General features: G+C 38.2%; 1 protein-coding gene across 1 annotated transcript in view; it reads right to left on the minus strand.

The window, feature by feature from the left end:
• Positions 1 to 209: 209 nt before the first annotated feature.
• The window catches only part of F8 (coagulation factor VIII), a gene marked incomplete at its 3' end in the record, with an annotated part of 53,018 nt that continues 32,705 nt past the window's right edge, over positions 210 to 20,522 (minus strand). Inside the window, exons 6-11 of the mRNA XM_051179414.1 lie at positions 19,407 to 19,628; positions 18,300 to 18,558; positions 11,849 to 12,020; positions 10,663 to 10,756; positions 3,074 to 3,288; positions 210 to 360 (exon numbers count right to left, since the gene is read on the minus strand). Coding sequence (XP_051035371.1) covers positions 210 to 360; positions 3,074 to 3,288; positions 10,663 to 10,756; positions 11,849 to 12,020; positions 18,300 to 18,558; positions 19,407 to 19,628 — 1,113 coding nt within the window. The remainder of the gene's footprint in view (positions 361 to 3,073; positions 3,289 to 10,662; positions 10,757 to 11,848; positions 12,021 to 18,299; positions 18,559 to 19,406; positions 19,629 to 20,522) is intronic.

Here is a 20,522-nt window from a genome sequence, read left to right on the forward strand (position 1 = left end):
TTGGGGCCATCAATTTCCCTTTACCAGATGTGAATTAAATACAAATGAACTTTTTTTTTGAGACAGGGTTTCTCTGTGTAGTCCTGGCTATCCTGGAACTCACTCTGTAGACCAGGCTGGCCTTGAACTCAGAGATTTGCCTTCATCTGCCTTCTGAGTACTGGGATTAAAGTTGTACACTACCCAGGTACAAATGATTCTTTACTCACTGTGCATGATGTTGGAAGTATGGAACTCAGGGTCCTGGGGCTGTGTATCAGGTGCATTGGGGAGGAAGCGTTGCATGTTCTCTGTGATGTACCAGCTTTGATTCTCATCAAATAGAGAAAACAGGATGACATTTCTCTTGTCTGACATCATCTGTTAATAACATTTATTAAAAGGGAGAAAGAAATACCACTCATATTGTAGGTAGGAGCTAGCAGTGCAGGATGGAAGGAGAGTATATACTAATCCTTTAGCTCGATTAATTTCCTCTGAACTGTCATTATTATGGCATCTCTTGGAAAAGGGATGAGCACTTTGAGTGATGAGTATATATTTAGAACTAATGCAACCTCAAGGCATGAAGGTAGCTGAATCTAGTAAATTACATTCTTCTTGGATCATATACTGGTAGTTTATAGTCTCATTGTCTCCATGTTTGATGTAGAGAAATATAGATCTTAAAGATAAGTTATACAAGTCAAATAAAATCAATACCATTCCTAAGTTCTTATCTTGCAACTATCTTTACATAAGGCTACCAACTTATACTAAACTAAAAATGTGAAAAGGAACTTAGATATGATAAGATGAACACTGAATAGTATTAATACGTTAAAATTTTTGTTTAAAAAATCCAGTATTTTAGAATAGCACTTTATATGGTGAGCCAAATTCATGAGCTAGTTACCTGTTAATTGAGTATAAAATTTAATATGTAAACTTCATATGTGTAAATTTCATTTTCTATAATCTATAGCTACAAAAAGCCAAAATTCTGAAGAGGAAATTAGAGAATATATATTTCAGTCATCTTCCAAAAGCTGATGGGAAAAGTATAATTAGGAAACATTTTCAGGACAGATATTTGGTCCTGAATCCAAATATTAAATTTCAAGTTTCACTACTCTGGATTTGTATACCATATATTATACTTGCACTCAAGTCCTTTGGTCATTAAACCTACTAAATGAATTCTAACTAGTAGGAATTTATGTATCCTAAATAGCCAAAATGAATGCATGATCAAGCCTGGAAATATAGCAATGTGTTCTTCTGTAGTCAAGAAATGAGATATTATATATATATATATATATATATATGTATATATATATTATATGTATATACACATACATATATGTATGTATATATATTATTTTTTCTTAACTTACATATTGATCTGTTTCCTCTCCCTCCCTCCCATGCCTCCTGACCACCCTCCCATCCCATCCCCCCTCCACTCCACAGGGAGGGTGATGCCTTCCAGGAGGGATCAACAAAATCTATCAAGTCATTTGGGGTAGGGTCTAGGCCCTCCCTCCTGTCTCTAGGTTAAGGGAGTATCCCTCCATGGAGAATGTGCTCCCAAAGTCCTTTTGTGCACCAGGTATGCATCCTGGTTTCACTGAGATTTTTGAAGGAAAAAAAAGACAAAAAAATAAAAAGCCCTAAATTTTCCTTACTTAGACAATTTTCTTGTTTGGTTTGGTTTTTCGAGACTGAGTTTCTCTGTGTAATACTTCTGGCTGTCCTGAAACTAGCTCTGTAGACCAGGCTGGCCTCAAACTCACAGAGATCCATCTCATGAGTGTTGGGAGTAAAGGTGTGTGCTACCACTGCCCGGCTCAGGTAATTTTCTAAAGCAGCAGAAATAGTTTAAATTATAACCTATAATCAAAATAATTTTATATTTCCTTCTATGTTATTCAACAAATATTGTCCCCTTACTAGTGTCACATAGTATTGTAGATGCTACATATGGATTACTTTTATTTTCTGACAGGGTTTTGCTCATAGGAGAAGCTGGCTTAGAACTTTCTATGTATTCCAGGTTGGCCTTGAACTCAAATTTCACCTACCTTAGTCTCCCTTTACTGAGATTGGAGGCATGTGTCACCTCTATGACTAATTTTAAAATGATTTTGATTTATTCATAATGAAATGTCCAGGTGAGAAACATAGACTGTAGACATAATTTTGCAGGTTTAAAAAATTATAGAGGCCCGGAAAGTATTTCAGTTGGTAGATGTATTTCAGTTTGCCTAGAATGCACAAAGCCATGGGTCTGAGCCCCAGTACTGCCTAAACTGGGCATGGTGACACACATCTATTATTCCAGTATTCAGAAGGTATAGGCAGGAGGACCAGAAATCAAAGACCATCTTCAGCTACATAAATAGTTTGAGGCTAGCCTGGGACACCTGAAACACTATCTCATCTAAAAGTAGGTGGCAATTGGAGAGGTAAAAATGGGCAAGATCCTTGGGGAAAATCAAAATCCCAGATTGGGACTGAGTATTTTAGGAAGAATGTAGGGTCCTGGCTTTTCTGTTTACCCAGAAGTCAAGTTTCTTAGAAAACTCAAATTTAATAAATGTTAGTATTCAGGTGTGCATACTTGTCTGCCCTTGGGGTTCTGACAGGATACAACCTCAGCTGCAGCCACTAAGAGCACCACTTGTGCACAGTCAATATGCTCCCTTTTAAAGGGGCCCTGGACACCCCCTGCTCCTTTCTACCTATCTCTCTCTACTCTCATCTCCCTCCTTTCCCTCTCTCTTTTCTTCTGCTGCTCCGCTCCCCAGAGGCTGCTCTCCCCTCTTCCCTTCCCCCTTTTCTTATTCACTTTCCCCCAATAAAAATCCCTTCCATGTGAGCTCTGTTGCATGGTCTTTCTCAAGTGTTCCACTTTTTAAATCTACAACAACAAAGCTAAGTGAAACTCAGCTAAATCACTTTTATTGGGTTATATTTTCTACAGGTTATAGAGGTACATATATTAAGAGAGTACATAAAATATCTAGAAGTTCATAGGCATTTTATTCCACTTTTATTTTCAAACTTAATACTTTGTAAGGGAAGACCTCACCTGGTTTCCTCTTTGATCTACAGATTCTTTGTAGCATATGAGAAGAGGGCCAATGAGTCCTGAAGCTAGATCTCTCTCAGGGTTAATGAAACTTGAATAATAGCGGGTCAAGCACCGTGGATCTGATTTAGTTGGTCCATCTTCTACAGTCACTGTCCATTTATACTTGAATATTTCTCCTGGACGAATTGGCAAATCCTTCACATGCTTTATACCTACCCACACCCAAAACAGAAATAGATCAACTTAGAGTATAGTGAGCTACATATTTAGTAATGTTGAATTAATTTTGGCCTAAACCTGATTCTATATGTATTTCATGTTTGTGTTAAAGGCCTCTGTGCATAGAAACTGCAACCTAACTTGGTATATTAACGTCACTTGGAACTATACTCTTGTAACAAGTAGCTGAGTCTTAGCAAATCATAATAACTGAACTTCAATCCAATTTAAGGCTGAAGCTGTGAAAACACCATGAAAGATAACTTCTAGCTGCATTTAATTGGGTAATGTCTATGTCATTTTCTGTTCTCTGTCTGTAAATATAGTCTCTGTATGTGTGGTGAGGTGGGACATTTTGAATCATTTGTAGTACAAAATTAATTCAAGAATTAATACTTTTCTCAAGTAAATTTTGCAAAGTTCAGTGTATCTGAAGTTTCCCCCCCTTAACAATAACTCTGTTTTTATTTCAAGGGAACTACTAACCCATATGTATAGGTGAAATTATTCAGTAAACAGAAAGTAAAATGGCATCTGTTACAAATTGAAGATTCACAAAATTATTTAATACAAGAAAAACGGACCCAGGAGACATAAAAAAAAAACTTTTTCTTGGTTCTTTGTGGGATTTACACCATGCATTTTGATGCTATTCATCTCCCTATTCCTTTGTACCTGTCAAATGCCCTAGCACCCCCACCCCAATAAAATAAAATTTAGGAGAAAAGAAAAACCTCATCGTGGAAGCTGTACTGTGACATAGTGAGTCATACATTAGACTCTTTTGTCCATATATTATACTTGCAAATGTTTATTGCAATGAGTCATTGGTATGGTTCAAATTCTCTGGTTTCTACTACACTATTGATACTGGACACTCACTGGGACTCCTCTTGGATATCCTGTTGTTGCTCTGTGTTGAGGATATCCTACAGCTTTGGATCTGCAGGACTGGCTCCTTCACATGCTTCAGCAGATCATACATGGGGTGGATTTCAGGGTGGGCCAACTCATAACCCTGGTTCTGGACAAGGGTGGTTGCAGAGTTGGTCATCTTGCCAGCTTTTCCCTATTCTCACCACCAGGGTGAGCTCTCCAGCACTACCCTGGCTAGTTCACCATATTCTACAAGCAGCAAGGGGCAGGGCAGGTTCTCCTGCTCTGACACCCACACCTATATCACCAGGGCCAGCTTTATTGTGTTGAGGTGCAGAGGTCACCCTCCCAAATGCTGCAGCTGGTGAGTGGCAGGGGCAGGGCCAGCTCTCCTGCTCTCATGACCTTAGGGTCTGCTTTCCTACCTGCCACAGGGAGAAAGGGGTGGAGGATGGGGCCAGGCAATATTTTTGGGGGGGGGCAGGCATTTCTCTCTCACCTATGCCATGTTTTCTTAACATGTTAGTTTGAACAAGTTTACCTTTTATTACACATAATAGAAATAATAAGAATATTTGCATATTGTTGCATATAGAAGAATCTATTTTATTTTAATAAGAAAATGATTAGGACTGTGGACAGGAAAATAACCACAGCATATTACTTATTTCTATGGTAATTATATCGATAAAAGACCTTGCATTACTAACATGATAGAAATACTATTTTTGGATTTATTATCTTTAGAATAAATGCTTAGAAAAAGCAAAGAAGATTTATGCAAAATTATTGTAAAAACTTTGTGTCAACAGGTAGAGAAGTACCTCAAATGTATCTACATCAAGAAAGACTTATAGGAGCCAACAGTCCACCCTACTTCGGAGACTTCTCGAAGCAACTCTGAACAAAGGAGACCTGCCTATCCACGCAGGGCCACCTGTAATTTCCACCTGCTTGGTCTCTAACCACACCTCCAGGCTTCTGCTGGAGTCCCGGGTCCCTCCCAGAGATCCACCTATCTCTGCTGGTCCACTCTGAGTTCCCTCAGCATACAGCTTGGACCACACAGAGCTACAGATATTGAATCTCTGACCCACAATAGCCCACGGGGGAAGTACCATAGAGAGAGGGGGAGGCCCCACCAACACCTACTGAAAGAAGCTATGGGAAGACGACAATACAAGAAAACACCTAACAACAGAAAGACAAGCATGACACGACCAGAATCTAGGGAATCTACACCAACTAGAACAGAACACAACAACAAAGCAGAGGAAGCAGAAGGGAATGACTTAAAAGTTACCATCATAAAAATGATAGAGGCCCTCAAAGAAGATGTGAGAAAATCTCTTAAAGAAATGGAGGAAAAAGCAAACAAAAAAGTGGAAGAAATGAAGAAATTTCCTAAGGAAAGCAAAGAAAGTACAGAAAGCCAAGAAAAAAACAATTAAGCAGGTGAAGGGAACGGGTCAAGATTGAAAACTGAAATAGAGAAAATAAAGGCAACACAAACCGAAGAAATTCTGGAAATAGAAAAACTAGGCAAAAAATCGGGAACTATAGACGCAAGCATAACCAACAGAATTCAAGAGATTGAAGAATCTCAGGCGCGGAAGATAAACTAGAAGAAAAAGATTCATCAACCAAAGAAAATCATAAATCCAACAAAACCTTAACACAAAACATCCAAGAAACGTGGGACACCATGTAAAGGCCAAACCTAAGAATAATAGGCATAGAGGAAGGTGAGGAAGCCCAGCTCAAAGGCACTGAAAACATATTCAACAAAATCATCGAGGAAAACTTTCCAAATCTGAAGAAGAACATGCCCATGAAAGTACAAGAAGCATACCAAATCCCAAACAGGCTGGACTAAAGAAAAAAGACCACTCGACATATAATAATCAAAACACCTAGCATACGGAATTAAAAAAGAATATTAAGAGCAGCAAAGGAAAAAGGACAGGTAACATATAAAGGCAGACCTATCAAAATTACACCTGACTTCTCCATGGAAACCCTCAAGGCCAGAAGGTCCTGGATATATGTTCTACAAGTATTAAGAGAACACGGATGCCAGCCTAGGCTACTACATCCAGCAAAACTCTCAATCACTATAGATGGAGAGAACAAGATATTTAATGACAAAACCAGATTTTCCCAATATGTATCTACATATCCAGCCCTACAGAAAGTATTGGAAGGAAAATGCCAACCCAAGGAAGTTAATGAGGCACACAAAGATGTAGACAACAGATAATCCAACTACACCAGAAACCAAGGGTAAAGCAGAACTAATATATTCGCAATACCACTGCCAACAACAAACCTAAATCAAACAATCATCAACAATCAATGTACCTTACTCACCCTCAACATTAATGGTCTTAACTCACCTATAAAAAGACACAGGCTAACAGAATGGATATGAAGACAGAATCCATCCTTCTGCTCCATACAAGAAACACATCTAAGCTTCAAAGCTAGACATTACCTCAGAGTAAAGGGTTGGGAAAAGATTTTCCAATCAAATGGAACCAAGAAGCAAGCAGGCGTGGCTGCTTGTTGCAAGTTAGTCATCAAAACAAAATTAATCAAAAGAGATGAAGACAGTCATTCCATGTTCATCACAGGAGAAATCCATTAACACAAAGTCTCAGTTCTGAACATCTATGCCCCTAATTCAAAGTCACCCACATTCGTAAAAGAAATGCTACTAAAACTCAAAACTCATATAAAACCTCACACACTTATAGTGGGAGACTTCAATACACCACTCTCAACACTAGACAGGACCATTGCGGTAAATAAGGATCAGGAAAAACAAATAGGCCGAATAGATGTTTATTCAGGGAGAAATAACTTACAACCTAGACAGATGAACACCAGGAAATTCAACCCGATCCTCTCCTGTCCGTGGCACGCCAGAAAGAGAGAGACTTTCCTGGCCCCCTCCGACCTCCTTCCAAAGTGAATATCCCACTACACAGAAACTCAACAAAGAAACAAAAGAACTAATAGAAGTTATGTTTCAACGGGGGTTAACAGACATCTACAGAACATTCCATCCAAACACAAAAGAATATGCCTTCTTCTATGCTCCACATAGAACCCCCTCTAAAATCGACCACATACTAGGTGACAAAACAAACCTCAACAGATACAAGAGAATAGGAATAGTCCCCTGTATCTTATCAGACCTCCATGCTTTAAAATTGGAATTCAACAACAACACAAATAGCAGAAAACCTGCAAACTCATGGAAACTGAACTATGTGCAGTTGCACCACACCTGGATCAAAGAAGAAATAAAGAAAGAAATTAAGGACTTTCTAATATCCAACGAGAATGAGGACACAACATACCTGAACTTATGGGACACCTTGAAAGCAGTGCTACGAGGGAAGTTCATTACACTAAGTGCCCATATGAAGAAAACCGAGGGTAGTCACATAAGAGAATTAACAGCACAACTGAAAGCCTTAGAACAGAGAGAAGCGAACTCACCCCGTAGGAGTAGATGCCAGGAAATAATCAACTTGAAGGCTGAAATCAACAAAATAAAAACAAGGAAAACAATACAAAAAATCAATCCAACGAAGAGTTGGTTTCTTGAGAAAATCAACAAGATATACAAACCTTTATCCAAATTAATGAAAAAGCAGAGAGAGAACATGCAAATTAATAAAATCAGAAACGAAAAGGGGAACATAACAACAGTCATAGAGGAAATCCAGACAATTTTCAGGTCATACTTTGAAAATTTGTATTCCACAAAAATTGAAAATTCAAAGGAAATGGAAAAATTTCTAGATAACTATCACTTATCAAAATTAAATCAAGAACAGACAAACAACTTAAATAGACATATAACCCACAATGAAATAGAAGCAGTCATCGAAAGCCTTCCAACCAAAAAAAAAATCCATGGACAGATGGATTCAGTGCAGAATTCTACCAGAAATTCAAGGAAGAACTAACACCACTATTCCTCAAACTGTTCCACAAAATAGAAACAGAAGGTTCATTGCCAAACTCTTTTTATGAGGCCACAATAACCTTGGTACCCAAGCCTCACAAAGGCACAACTAAGAAAGAAAACTACAGACCAATATCCCTGATGAACATCGATGCAAAAATACTCAATAAAATACTGGCAAACCTAATTCAAGAATACATCAGAGAAATCATCTACCATGACCAAGAAGGCTTCATCCCTGGAACGCAGGGATGGTTTAACGTACGAAAATCTATCAACATGATCCACCATGTAAACAAACTGAAAAAGAAAAACCATATGATTATCTCCCTAGATGCGAAAAAAGCCTTCAACAAAATTCAACACCCTTTCATGATAAAGGTCTTGGAGAGGTCAGGGATAACAGGAACATACCTAAACATAAAAAGAGCAATATACAGCAAACCAACTGCCAACATCAAACTGAATGGAGAGAAACTTAAGCCAATTCCTCTAAAATCAGGAACAAGTCAAGGCTGCCCTCTCTCTACATATCTCTTCAATATCGTACTAGAAGTTCTAGCTAATGCTATAAGACAACAAAAGGAGATCAAGGGGATCCAAATTGGAAAGGAAGAAGTCAAACTGTCTCTATTTGCAGATGATATCATAGTTTACATAAGCGACCCAATAAACTCTACCAGGGAACTCCTACAGCTAATAAACACCTTCAGCAAACTAGCAGGATACAAGATAAACTCAAAAAAATGAGTAGCCCTATTTTTTCAGACGACAAAGAGACAGAGAAAGAAATCAGAGAAACATCACCCTTTACAATAGCCACAAGCAACATAAAAGATCTTGGTGTAACGCTTACCAAACAAGTAAAAGACCTATATAATAAGAACTTTGTGGCTCTAAAGAAAGAAATTAAAGAAGATACCAGAAAATGGAAAGATCTCCCATGCTCTTCGATAGGTAGGATAAACATAGTAAAAATGGCAATCATGCCATGAGCAATCTACAGATTCAATGCAATCCCCATTAAAAATCCCACCACAATTCTTCATGGATTTGAAAGGATAATAATCAACTTTATATAGAAAAACAAAAGACCCAGGATAGCCAAAACAACCCTATAAAATGAAAGAACTTCAGGAGGCATCACCATTCCTGACTTTAAGCTCTACTACAGAGCTATAGTTCTAAAAACAGCCTTGTATTGGCATAAAAATAGACAGGTAGACCAATGGAATCGAATTGAAAATCCTGATAATAAACCACACACCTATGAACACCTGATTTTCGACAAAACAGCTAAAATTATACAATGGGGCAAGAGAGAGAACATAAAAGAGGGAGCCAACATTGGTTTGAAGATAAAATTGAACACAAAGAAAGGTCTAGAGAACTACAAGACTGCCGCCAACTAACAATTTGAGCTTCCTTGGAAAGGCTATCATAAATGCCCTTCCCAGATAGTGAGATCAACAACTAACTTATCCTTGGAGCCCTCATCTAATACCTGTTGGAAAATGGAGCAAACACCCATACATAAATACTGAGTCGATGCAGATGCAGATGGAGAGGACAAGACCAGGCTGCAGAAACACATAGAGACAGCTGACTTGAACAAGGAGGAGCTAACAGGCCCCCAGACTGGTAGCTGGGAAGCCAGCATGGGACTGACTCAGGCCCCCTGAATATGGGTCTCAGCCAGAAGGACTGAGGAGTCTAAGGGACCTCAGATAGTGGAACCAGGATGTATTCCTGGTACACAAAAGGACCTTGCGAACACATCCCCCATGGAGGGATAACTGCCTTAACCTAGAGACAGGAGAGAAGCCCTAGTCCCTGCTTCACATGACCTGTCAGATCTACATGACCCCAACTGGATGGCATTTCCCTACATATGGAATTGGGATGGGGGGATGGGAGGGGAGGGTGTTTAGAGTGCATGTGAGAGGGCAGAGAGGGTAAAAGGGAGGGAATGAGGGAGGGAGGAATGGGGGGAGGGAGGGAGGGAGGGAGAGGGAAGTGGGATCGACATGTAAAATAATAAATTAAATAAAAAAAATGCTTTAACTCCAAAATTTAAGTTCAAGGACAAGTTACTGGGATTTCTATTTTTGTTTCCACAGAAAATGAAAAGCAGTGGATTCCTTCCAGACTAATGTGGTTTGATCAAGCCAGACCGCCTGAAACAGAGTACCAGGTGATCCTACATTCAAAACAGCTGGACAAAGCAGCCTGACAGACTACAGCCAGGATTTCTGCATCTTCTTAGAATCCCCCAAGACAGCGCCCCTTACCAGCAGGAAGTAGTTTGGAAGGAATGATGCCCAAATTCCAAAATATTTTCTATACATGTTTGTTTCCAGCAGGAAGTAGTTTGGAAGTAATGATGCCCAAATTCCCAAATATTGTCTATACCTGTTTGTTTTCAGTTAAATTGACTTGGTCATATAAAATAAATAAGGAAAGAAAGAAAGAGAGAAAGAAAGAAAGACTTATAAACTGAGATACTACTTACCTCTTGGGAATCTCCTTGAGTGTAGTGGGCTGACATCAGTGATTCCATGAGGGTAAATATTATATGGTCGGCTTGCTTGGTTCTTAAATATAATCTGAAAGTACAGGTGAGGTATGAGATCAAGTCCTATGACTACTAGGATCAACAAGAAAACCGGCCTAGCTCTAGAAATCAAAATCTTCTTATCCACATTACAGGAGTCTAAGCCCTTAATAAAACTTAATATATTCATTCTTTCCATGAAAAGGAAGCTTAGGTAGCTGCTTAGTTTTGTCACAACTCTTTTCAATTTCAATTACTTCAGTAAGGCTTGTCTGTGTCTCCCTCATTTAGTATAATTTGGGTGTCTGCTAAGGACATTACTTTCCCTCAGCCTTTCTGTATTCTTGGCACTAAATTCCTCAGCACTGGAGGAGACAGTGATTCACATTATAGGATTTATCACTTAATAAACAGGCACAAGGAAGACATTAAACAGCCTCAAGCAAGGGTGGCAGGTGACACTGTCTGATTAAATTAGATTTACAAAATAATAAAAAAGAAAAAAAAACTATGATATGTAAATAGTATTGAAGATGCTTGAAGATTACCTGTAGATCTGAGGGTATGATTTCTATTTTAAAAGTTAAATGAAGGGGAATAACAATTGATGAAGAAACTTCTGGAAAGTTATATATCAGTCTAAGTAGTGAATAGTTAAAAGAAATTGAGAGTGTGATTGGTCACATATTTTTATTCCATATACTCATTATAAATGAGTATATTTTATTTAGAAAACATTAATAATTTTTAAAAGATTATATCCATTGGAGATAAGACTGAATTTTGAAAGATTACAGAAACTCAAAAATTTCCAGACGTTAAAAAGATTTATTTTATTTATGCATATGAATTTTTTGCCTGTATGTATGTGTGTGCATGTATGTATGTATGTATGTATGTATGTATGTATGTATGTATGTATGTATGTGTACAACATGTATGCCGTGTACCCATGGGGGTCAGCAGAGGGTTTTGGATTCCCTGTAAGTAGAATTGCACATGGTTGTGAGCTGCCATGTGAGTGCTGGGAGCTGAACCCAGTACCCCTGCAAGAATAACAAGTGTTCTTAACCACTGAGACGTCTAACCAACATTGAGACTTCCCATTTTATCTGAAGCAATCTCATATTTTCCCTTGACTTACCAACAATGTGTCTCCAACTTCCCCATAAAGTAAAGGTCCCAAGATTCCTGATTCATTCTGGGTAGTTTCACGGGTCTTAAAGGTTTCATCTGTGTATGCTATAAATCTGACTTTTTTGTATTTCTTACCAATCCGGTGAGGACCATTTCTCAGATACAGGCTTTCATAACTTCTGTATGAGAGGCAAAAAGGGGAGGGATAAGGTTAGAAAATTCAGATAGTCAAAAATCCAATTCTAATATGATTTACTCCAAGCAAAGCGTGAGAGAAATATAAGTAGTCTTAGGCTTACCTATGCTAATATTCTATGAATGTCATAGAATGCACATTTATTAAAGGCTTAGTCATCAGGATATGGAGCTAGCAGGAGGTGATGGAACTTCAGGAGCTGGAGCCTACTGGGAAAAACTTAGGTCATTGGGGGTATGCCCTTGAATGGATGATATTGGAACCCCAAGCCACTTTTATCTACTCCTTGTTTTCTCACATCTGTGTATGGAACAGTCGTCCCCTTCCACTGTGCACTTCATTGTGAATTTCTGTGCTGTCACAAGCCCAAAGTAGTAGTCAAGAAACCACAGACTGAAAATTCTGAGTCAAACCCATGAGTCAAAACAAATGACTTCCAACCCCCAGCAGCCAGTTAGCTGGTGAGTCCAGTTGGAGCTGATCCACCATTGTCCCTACCCACTGAACACTGTAACTGTAAGACCCTTTCTGACTCCAAAATCCACTGAAACTATTGCACACCTCCTGGCTAAACACCTCCTGTAAGAGCAGTAGTCCCTAGAGACACAAGCACTGCCTGAACCAATCTGAAAAAGAGGTGAGTGATTGGTCTCCCAGCTAAATTACCTCAATCCTTAGGCCCTAAGCCCCAGGGCACATTCCCTATACTTCCCCCTCATAGCTCACCCCCCAGGAGCCGGCTAACCAAGCCTGGGCTTGGTGGGACATGCCTTTAATCCCAGCATTCAGGAGGCAGAGGCAGGTGGATCTCTGTGAGTTCAAGGCCAGACTGGTCTACAGAACTACTTCCAAGAAAGGCTCCAAAGCTACACAGAGAAACCCTGTTTTGAAAAACCAAAAAAAAAAAAAGAATTCTGCTAGTAGGCTGCTCCATTGAACACTGTAACCCTGTGACCCCTGGAAACTACAAGATCCACTCCCAATGAATTCAGGGCAAATATACCCCACAAGAACAGAAGCCCCTAGAGATGCAAGCCCTGACTGAATCAATTGGAAAAAGAGGAGTCCCTAGAGGCATAAGCATCACTTGAAACAATTAGAAGAAGTAACAACAGCCACTAGACACACAAGCACCACCTGTACCAATTAAAAGATGTGGATAGAATAGCAATGTAATAATACACTCAACAACATACAGATAAATATAGCACCACCAGAAACCAATGGATCTACAGCAGCAAGACCTGAATATCACAAAACTGATGACGTAAGATGGCTTTGTGAAGATATTACAGGCCCTTCACGTGGAAATAAGAAATTCTCTTAAAGAAATAAAAAAAAGACAAATGAACAAAAACATAGGAAGAAATAATGAATAAATCCCTTAAAGGTGTCAAGAAGAACAATCAAAAAACAAACAAAAAATCAAAAAACAAAAAAACAAAAACAATCAAATAGGTGAAGAAAAAAAAAAACAGTACAAGATTGAAAATTGCAATAGAGAAAATGGAAAAAAAAGCCAAGATAATTTTAGAAATGGAAAAACATAAAGAATAAAACATTATAACCCAAATACAAGGGCACCCACATTTGTAAAAGAAATATTACTAAAACTTGAATCCCACATCAAATCTCACACACTAATAGTGGAAGGCTTCAACACCCCACTCTCACCAATGGACAAGTCAGCCAGACAGAAAATTAACAGAGAAATAAAGGAACAGATGTTATGACTCTAATGTACTTAAAAGACATCTATAGAACATTCCACACAAACAGAAAAAGAATATACCTTCTTCTCAGCACCTCATGGAACCTTGTCTAAAATGACCACATACATTGTCACAAAGCAAACATCAACTGATACAAACAATTGGAATAAAACCCCTGTATCTTATCAGATCACCATGGCTTAAAGTTAGAACTCAAAAACAATGCAAATTACAGAAAGCCTACGAACTCATGGAAAGTGAATAATACTCAAATGAATCACCCCTGGGTCAAGGAAGAAATAAGAAAGAAATTAAAGATTTCCTAAAATTCAAGGAAAATGACCACACAACATAACACGGCTTGCGATATACAATGAAAGCAGTGCTGAGGGGAAAGTTCAAACACTGAGTGCCTACATGTAGAAGTTGGAGAAATCTTACACTAGTGACTTAACAGCACACTGAAAGCTCTAGAACAAAAAGAAGCAAACTCATGCAGGAGAAGTAGACACCAGCAAATAATCAAATTTAGGGATGAAATCAATAAAATAAAAACAAAGGAATCAATGAGACAAAGAGTTGGTTCTTCAAGAAAATGAACAAGATAGACAAACTCTTATCCAACCTAACTAAAAGGCAGAGGGAGAATATCGAAATTAACAAACTCAGAAGAAATAGGGGGACATGACTACAGACAGTGAAGAAATCCAGAGAATCATCAGGTCATACTTCAAAACCCTGTACTCCACAAAATTGGAAAATTTAAAAGAAATGGACAATTTTCTCGATAGGTACCAAATACCAAAATTAAATAAAAAAACACACAAACAATTTAAATAGACCCATAACCCCTAAGGAAATAGGAGCAGTCATCAAAAGGCTCCCAACCAAAAAAGTTCAGGACCAGATGGCTTCAGCACAGAATTCTCCCAGAAGAGAGCTAATACCAATACTCCTCAACTTGTTCCACACAATAGAAACAGAAAGAACATTGCCAAACTCCTTTTATGAGGCTACAGTTACTCTGATACCCAAACCACACAAAGATGCAACGAAGAAAGAGTACTACTGACCAATTTCCCTCATGAACATTGACGCATAAATACTCAATAAAATACAGGCAAATCAAATCCAAGAGCACATCAAAAATTCATGCACCATGGTCAAGTAGGCTTCATCCTAGAGATACAAGATGGTTCAACATATAGAAATCTGTCAATGTAATCTACCATATAAGCAAACTGAATTTAAAAAAAAAAACCACATGATCATCTCATAAGATGCATCAAATACCCCTTCATGATAAGGACATATCAGGAATACAAGGAATATACCTAAACCCACTAAAGGCAAATTACAGCAAGCCAGCATCAAGTAAAATGGAGAGAAACTCAAAGTGATTCCACTAAAATCAAGAACAAGACAGGCTATCTATTCTCTCCATATCTATTCAATACAATACTCAAAGTTCTAGCTGGTGCAATAAGACAACAAAAGAGATCAAGGGGATACAATTTGGAAAGGAAGAATTCAAATTATCACTATTTGCAGATGTTATGATAAGGTATGTATGTAACCCCAAAAGTTCTACCAGGGAACTCCTACAATTCATAAACAATTCAGTAATGTGACAGGATACAAGATTAACTAAGGAAAACATCAGTAGCCCTCCTATATTCAAATGATAGGAAAGGACAGGAAAGAAATCAGAGAAGCATCACCCTTCCCAACAGCCACAAATAATACAAAGTATCTTGGGGTAACTCTAACCAAACAAAAGAAAGACCTGTACAACAAGAACTTTAAGTCTCTGAAGAAAAAATTGAAGAGGATATAAGAAAATGGAAAGCTCTCCCATGCTCTTGGATAGGTAGGATCAACATACAAAGGCAATCTTATCAAAAGCAATCTACAGGTTCAGCGCAATCCCCAGCAAAATTCTTCACAGAACTTTAAAGAACAATACTGAATTTCATATGGAAAAACAAAACAATCCAGAAGAGCTAAACAGTTCTGTACAATAAAGGAACTTCTAGAGGCATCACCATCGCTGACTTCAAATCTATTATAGAGCTACAGTAATGAAAACAGCTTGGTATTGGCATAAAAACAGACACAGGGATCAATGAAATTGAGTTGAAGACCCTGACATTAATCCACACACCTATGAACACCTGATTTTTGACAAAGAAGGAAAAAAATGGTACAAAGTAAAAAGGAAAGCATCTTCAACAAATGGTGCTAGCATAACTGGGTGGCAACATGTAGAAGATTACAAATAGATCCATATCTATCGACATGCACAAAACTCAAGTCCAAGTGGATCAAATAACTCAACAGAAATCCAGTTACCCCAAGCCTGATAGAAGAGAAAGTGGGAAGTAGCTTTGAACACATGGACACAGGAGACCACTTCCTAAATATAACACCGGTAGCACAGATACTGAGAACAACAATCAATTAATGGGACCTCCTGAAACTGAGAAGCTTCTGTAAAGCAAAGGACACTGTCAATAAGACAAAACGAGAGCCTACAGAATGGGCAAAGATCTTCACCAACCCCACATGTGACAGAGGGCTGATCTCCAAAATATATAAAGAACTCAGGAAACTAGACATCAAAACACCACATAATTCAATTAAAAAATTGTGGTACAGAGCTAAACAGATTACTCAACATAAGAAACTGAAGTGACCAAAATACATTTAAGGAAATTCTCAACATCCTTAGCCGTCAGGGAAATGCAATTCAAAATATCTCTGAGACATCTTACAGCTATCAGAATGGCTAAGATAAAAAATATTGAGGACAGCTTATGTTGGAGAGGATGTGGAGTCAGTGGAACACTTCTACAAACTTGTATAGCCACTTTGGGAACCACTTTCTCAAAAATAAATAAATAAATAAATAAATAAATAAATAAATAACATAAATGGGAGTCAATCTACTTCAACACCCAGTGATACCACTCTTGGGCATATACCCAAAGGATGCTTGCTCAGCTATATTCATAACAGCATTGTTCCTAATAGCCAGAATCTGGAAACAACCTAGATACCCATAAATAACCCAAAGAATGGATAAAGAAAATGGGGTACATTTACACAATGGAGTCTTAATAGGCTAAAACAAACAAACAAACAAACAAAAAAATGATACCATGAATTTGCCTGCAAATTCATGGAAGGAACTAGAAAAAGTAACCCTGAGTGAGGTAGAATGACAAACATGGTATATATGCACTCCTAAGTGAGTAGTAGATATAAATCAAAGGATAGCCAGACTACAATCCATAGCTCCAGAGACCTAGGTAACAAGGAGGATCCTAAGAGTGATGCATTGATCACCCTAGGAAGGGGAATTAGATAAAATCTCCTGGGTAAACTAGGAGCTGGGGTGATAAAAGGGAGGGAATGGGGGAATGAGTGCATGAGTCAAGTTCAGAGAGGGATGGAGTGGGAGAGCAATGAAAGAGATATCTTAATAGAGAGCCATTATGTGGTTAGGGAGAAACCTCGTGTTAGGGAAACTCCCAGCAATCCACAGGAATGACCCCAGCTAAATCTAGAAAAAGTGGAGAGGGTGCTTAAACTTGCCTTTTCCTGTAATCTGACTGGTGAATACCCCAACTATCATCATAAAGCTTTCATCCTGCATTTGACAGAAGCAGATATAGAGATCCACAACCCAATACTAGGCCAATCTCCATGAATGTAGTTTAAGAGAGGGTGGAGGGAATACATGAGCAATGAAGGTCAATAGCATTTCAGGGAAATGCTTAACCAAACTTGTGAGAACTTACAAATTCTAGACTTACAACCATGGAGCCTCCATGGGACAGAATTAGGTCTTCTGCATGCAGCAGACAATTGTGTAGCTGGGTCTGTCTGAGGTGCCCCTGACCGCAGGAGCAGTATCTATCCCTGGTGTATGAGCTAGCTTGTTGGAGACCATTCCTTATGATGGGATGCCTTGCTCAGCCTTAATGTAGGGTGGAGGGGCTTGGTCCTGCCTCACCTTAATGTCCCTGGCTTTGTTTCTCCCTGCCATGGGAGACCTTACCCTGTGATAGGAGAGGTTAGGTGGTGGGATGGGATGGGAGAAATGGTGGGAGGGGATAACTGGTAAAAATGCAAAATGACATAAAAAATAAATTAAAAAAAAGAAAAAAGTCTAGCCATGCATTGGTGGCACATGGCTTTAATCCCCTCACTCGGGAGGCAGAGGCAGGAGGATTGCTGTGAGTTTGAAGCCATCCTGGTTACAGAGTGAGTGCCAGGACAGGCTCCAAAGCAATAAAGAGAAACCCTATGTCAAAAAAAAAAAAAAACCAACCAAACAAAATCCAAAAAACAAACAAACCTTTCCTACTTATAAGTTAATTTCAGCATTTTACCACAGTGATGGAATGGTGGCTGGCAAAACATCCTTACCATTTGATCCTATAACATACTAACTCTTAAATATGGCTTAAGGATTCATTGGTTTGAATAATTAAGAAGAATTTGGATATAGGAGAGGATAGTACCAAGAGCCCAAAGATGTTTACCCATCATCTGATGTGAGAACTGAAGGAGCATAGTCCCAGTCTTCCTCCTCAGCAGAAATATAATGTATCCAAGTTTTAGGGTACTTCTTGGCAACCGAGCGAATTTGGATAAAAGGAGAGTTGTCATCGTCCAACACGAACATGTCCATTTCTGAATCAAGATCATCATCATCATAATCTTCCATTTCCTCATTTTTTTTCTTTTGCAATTGGGGTTCCTCGGGACAGCTATCTACTTTGACATAAGCTTCCATGCCATCTGTAGTCAGATAACCCAAACAATATTAAGAGATTATTTCTCTCCTTCCTCCCTTTGTTCCCCTTTCTCTTTAGCCTCTCTACCATGTGTATCATTTTCCTGTACTATAACACAGAAAGAAAACCTCTATTAAATGACAATATCTTGATATTGTACTTCCTGGCCTCTTGAACTGTGTGAGACAATAACTTTGTTTACAATAAATTATCCTATTTCTGATATTCTTCTCTGGCAATATAAGAGACTAAGCCTTAAATGGACATACCTAAGAAAGAGTTATTAGGTTGATCCAAGACAAAAAAAATGAACAAAGTTAACATACAAGAAGAAAATGGAAGTGAAAGGATTATTTGATAACAATCTGCACAACTACTACCTACAACATCATGTAACCAGGAAATGATACTATAGGCACACTTGTTTACACAGTATCTTTGGTCATTGCAAAACCTCTATCAATAGTCCTTTAAATTTTTATGTGATACCTCATTTCCCTAGATTTCTCATCTGTTCTGATAGTACTGAAGCCTAGTTAATGGTGTCAGGCTAAAAAACTAATAACATACTGTCCTTCATTTTTCCTATCTCATTCATCTCTAACCTATGTCTTCTTCTTCCACAGATATTTAACTAAAAACCCACAATAATCTTGTACTGACAATAAAGTTCTTATATATTCAAGATGAAAAAAATTTTCACATTAGAAGATTTCACTCAAAGTCTAACAATCCTAACTCTATAATGGCTTTTCTGCAATGCATTATATTGTAACACTGCCCAGGAAATGTCATTAAAATTAGAACATAATCTTTTATAATACTCATTTTTAAGATCCAAAATAATAGTACCATGTTTATGGGAAGAGATATGACAAAATATCAGGAACTGTCCAAGATCTATCAAGAGTGTCTGAGCAGTAAGGAAAGTTATTGGTGATATTTCCAAGGAAGCCTGACGGTGGTTTCTCACAAGAAATGTGTGTCCTTCAAGAAATATTGAGTGTACTTCAGGGGTTGTGCCCATTCCAATCACATGCCAGTAGACTGATTTCCTATGACATCCAATTAGACCTGTAAAATGGGAATAAGGCAGTTATGGCAAAGAAATAAGGAACTTGAAACTGAAAGTACTTGCTAGAATAGGATGTATAAAAGGACACTATAAATTTTACTGCTACCCTAACTTATAAGTAAGGTTACCAAGGAAGTTAATTATGTCACTATCAAATCAACAGCTCTTGCTAAAGCCACAAATGACTATCATGCTGCTAAATAATATGAACATGTTTCTTTAATTTACTCTTTACTTTTTCTGAAGTACCTATTCAGCAGTTGCTAAGGCCTTCCATGGAAGATTACATTTTCTATTATTCTCCAAACCTGATTCATCATTTGACTCTAAATTTCAGCTCGAAAATAATCTTTCACTTAGGTGTCTTTTAAAAATACTGCTCTACTATTTTGTCAGTCTAATTCCACTTCTTTTGTATATAAACAATTTCTTCCAGGAAAATCTTCAAGTATCTTGATACTCCAAATTGTTATAATTATCATTTTGTGTGGGGTTCTGTTTTTTGTTTATACTAAGAGTAATTGTATTTCTGAATATTCAGATCATTTATTTCTTAGGATCTCTGTTTTTATCATTTTCTTAAAGTCAATTTAAAACGTATTGTCAACAGACAGTGACTGCACAAAGCAGACCAAGAAGTGACTAGCCTCCAAGCTAGACAGACTAGTCTCTAGGCGCTAGGCCCCAGGGCAAAACCCTGAGCCTCTCCCCAACGCATCTCAGGTATACTAGTGGGTCACCAGGCAGGCTTCTTTGGGCAGGCTGTTCCATCCCCACTCCATCTGTAATCTATAAATTCCACTCCATCCCCAAACCCACCTATCCCTCAAGATGTCAGTGGCTCCCTTAGTCACAGACAGCAACTTCATCAATAGGACCTAGAGTGCCTCCCT

This window comes from Phodopus roborovskii, unplaced genomic scaffold (genome assembly GCF_943737965.1).
Source record: "Phodopus roborovskii unplaced genomic scaffold, PHOROB, whole genome shotgun sequence".
Lineage (NCBI taxonomy): Eukaryota > Metazoa > Chordata > Mammalia > Rodentia > Cricetidae > Phodopus > Phodopus roborovskii.